The sequence below is a fragment of the Etheostoma spectabile genome, chromosome 15 (assembly GCF_008692095.1).
Source record: "Etheostoma spectabile isolate EspeVRDwgs_2016 chromosome 15, UIUC_Espe_1.0, whole genome shotgun sequence".
NCBI classification, from domain to species: domain Eukaryota; kingdom Metazoa; phylum Chordata; class Actinopteri; order Perciformes; family Percidae; genus Etheostoma; species Etheostoma spectabile.
The window spans coordinates 20,171,616-20,173,362 of NC_045747.1; the positions used below are offsets into that span (position 1 = coordinate 20,171,616).

Sequence of the window (1,747 nt, forward strand, 5' to 3'; positions counted from 1 at the left end):
TGACCATACTTGACCACAGCGCACTTTATTTGCTATTAAACTAGCTAGCTAGTGTTAACTAACTGTCTGTGGTGTTAACCCAGCTTATTTCTTCTTCTTCTTCTTCTTCTTCTTGTTAATCGTTTTCTGGCCTAAGAGTAAAATGTCTGAGCCCCCGGAGCTGGAGGACATTGATAAATGCTTCACCGTGTTCGACGGCTCTTCTCCGGAGGACGTGTCCCACGCACGGCAGCTGTGGAGCTCAATGTCTCTCTTGCCGCCCCTGGAATCCCGGCTGGTGTCCGCGGACATCAGTCAGAGACTGCCGGTGTCCCGGACGCAGCGCAGCGGCAGCATCATGTCCAAACAGCCCGTCGCGCAGCCGCCGAGTGTCCCTGCTCTCCGGCAGAGACGGGAGGAGAGGCAGCGGTATGTGGCCATGGCCGACCAGAGGAGGGAGATCCTGGCTCTGCTGAGGAGGCAGAGGGAGCAGAGGATCCAGAAGGAGCTGCTGTCTCTGGACTTCAAACCTAACTTGAAGTTCGGCCGAGATAAAATATTGAAAATGCAAAAACCACCAGACTCTGAGATGGACGACAAAGAGCTGGTGAAGCAACTGCAGTAAAGGCCCGTGATTAAGTTTTAAAAAGGCTTCACACATGTAGAGGAACAAAAATGTTTAAAAAAAAACACACACACAGTAAAAATCTGTTTATAACATGGTCAGTTTAACTTTAAGCAGATAGAGTTAGGCCGGTTCCGTTTCTAAATACGAGAAATTCCATGAGATCTGTTTTTGAGGCTTTCAAAATAAAGTAGGCCTATAGCTAGGCCTACTACTGTCCCAACTGAATAGTCTTGCCACATATTCTAACTAATGTGGACTGGAAATAGTTCTTTTTGAAGTGTGACACTGTTAACAGTCTATCTAGTTTTTTTTACATTTGCTAATTAGGTCATATCCCTAAAATAAAGTTCAGGCCGATGAGTGTTGGACAAATTACAATTCTCAAACTGATTATGGCACCAGATGAATTGTCAGAGGATTACCAAATTCATTGATGTCTTTGGCCACTGTTGAAGGCTCTGCACACCCACAAAGGTGTGTCCGGTTACACTGGCTGAGTAGACCTCTAGTCAGGTGTTTGTTGGTAGGAAAAAGCACAGGTGTAACTGATTAATCACTAAAAAAAAATCATTAAAGAAGTACAACAATAAATGGGTTTAACTTGTGTTTTTCCTGCTGTGAAAAGTCAAAAAGTCTGTGTTGCAGAATTATAGAATCAGGTTTTCACATAGAAGGAAATTGCCTGGGTGTTTCTGCGCATAACCATAAAGAGAAAGAGAAAATGAAAAGCAAGTGCTTCAAAATAGAAATATTTACAATAATGTAAGTCTGTCTAGAATCTTTTATTTGTAAAGTTTTTATTGAGCATATATATATCATATACAGTTTTCGATCAACAATACAAGAGGGGCTCAAGTATTTTTATTTAACTGTACATATAAACAAAAACAAAAACGAACAGAGCGGAAGCGGAATACAGTTTTGCAGCAGGAAGTACAATAATGATTTATATGGATAAAGTGAAAGGAAATACGATTTTATACAGATACTGATTGTAAGAAGTCTATAAAGGGTTGCCAAATCTTATGAAAACCTGAAAGGTTGTCCTTCAACAAATATCTAATTTTTTCCAAATGTAAAGTATTGGACATTTTGCCAGTGAGTATTTCTGGTCCTTTCCATGACATCAGGAGTAACTTT

General features: G+C 41.0%; 1 protein-coding gene across 1 annotated transcript; it reads left to right on the forward strand.

The window, feature by feature from the left end:
- Nucleotides 1-1,198, forward strand: hoatz (HOATZ cilia and flagella associated protein). Its single transcript, XM_032537519.1, has one exon. It carries the CDS (start codon nt 143-145, stop codon nt 602-604), a length of 462 nt encoding a protein of 153 aa, XP_032393410.1. The 5' UTR covers nt 1-142; the 3' UTR covers nt 605-1,198.
- The last annotated feature ends 549 nt before the right edge of the window (nt 1,199-1,747 follow it).

Bases quoted from the DNA above. Each gene is read 5' to 3' on its own strand.
- hoatz (XM_032537519.1), top strand. From the start codon at position 143: ATGTCTGAGCCCCCGGAGCTGGAGGACATTGATAAATGCTTCACCGTG.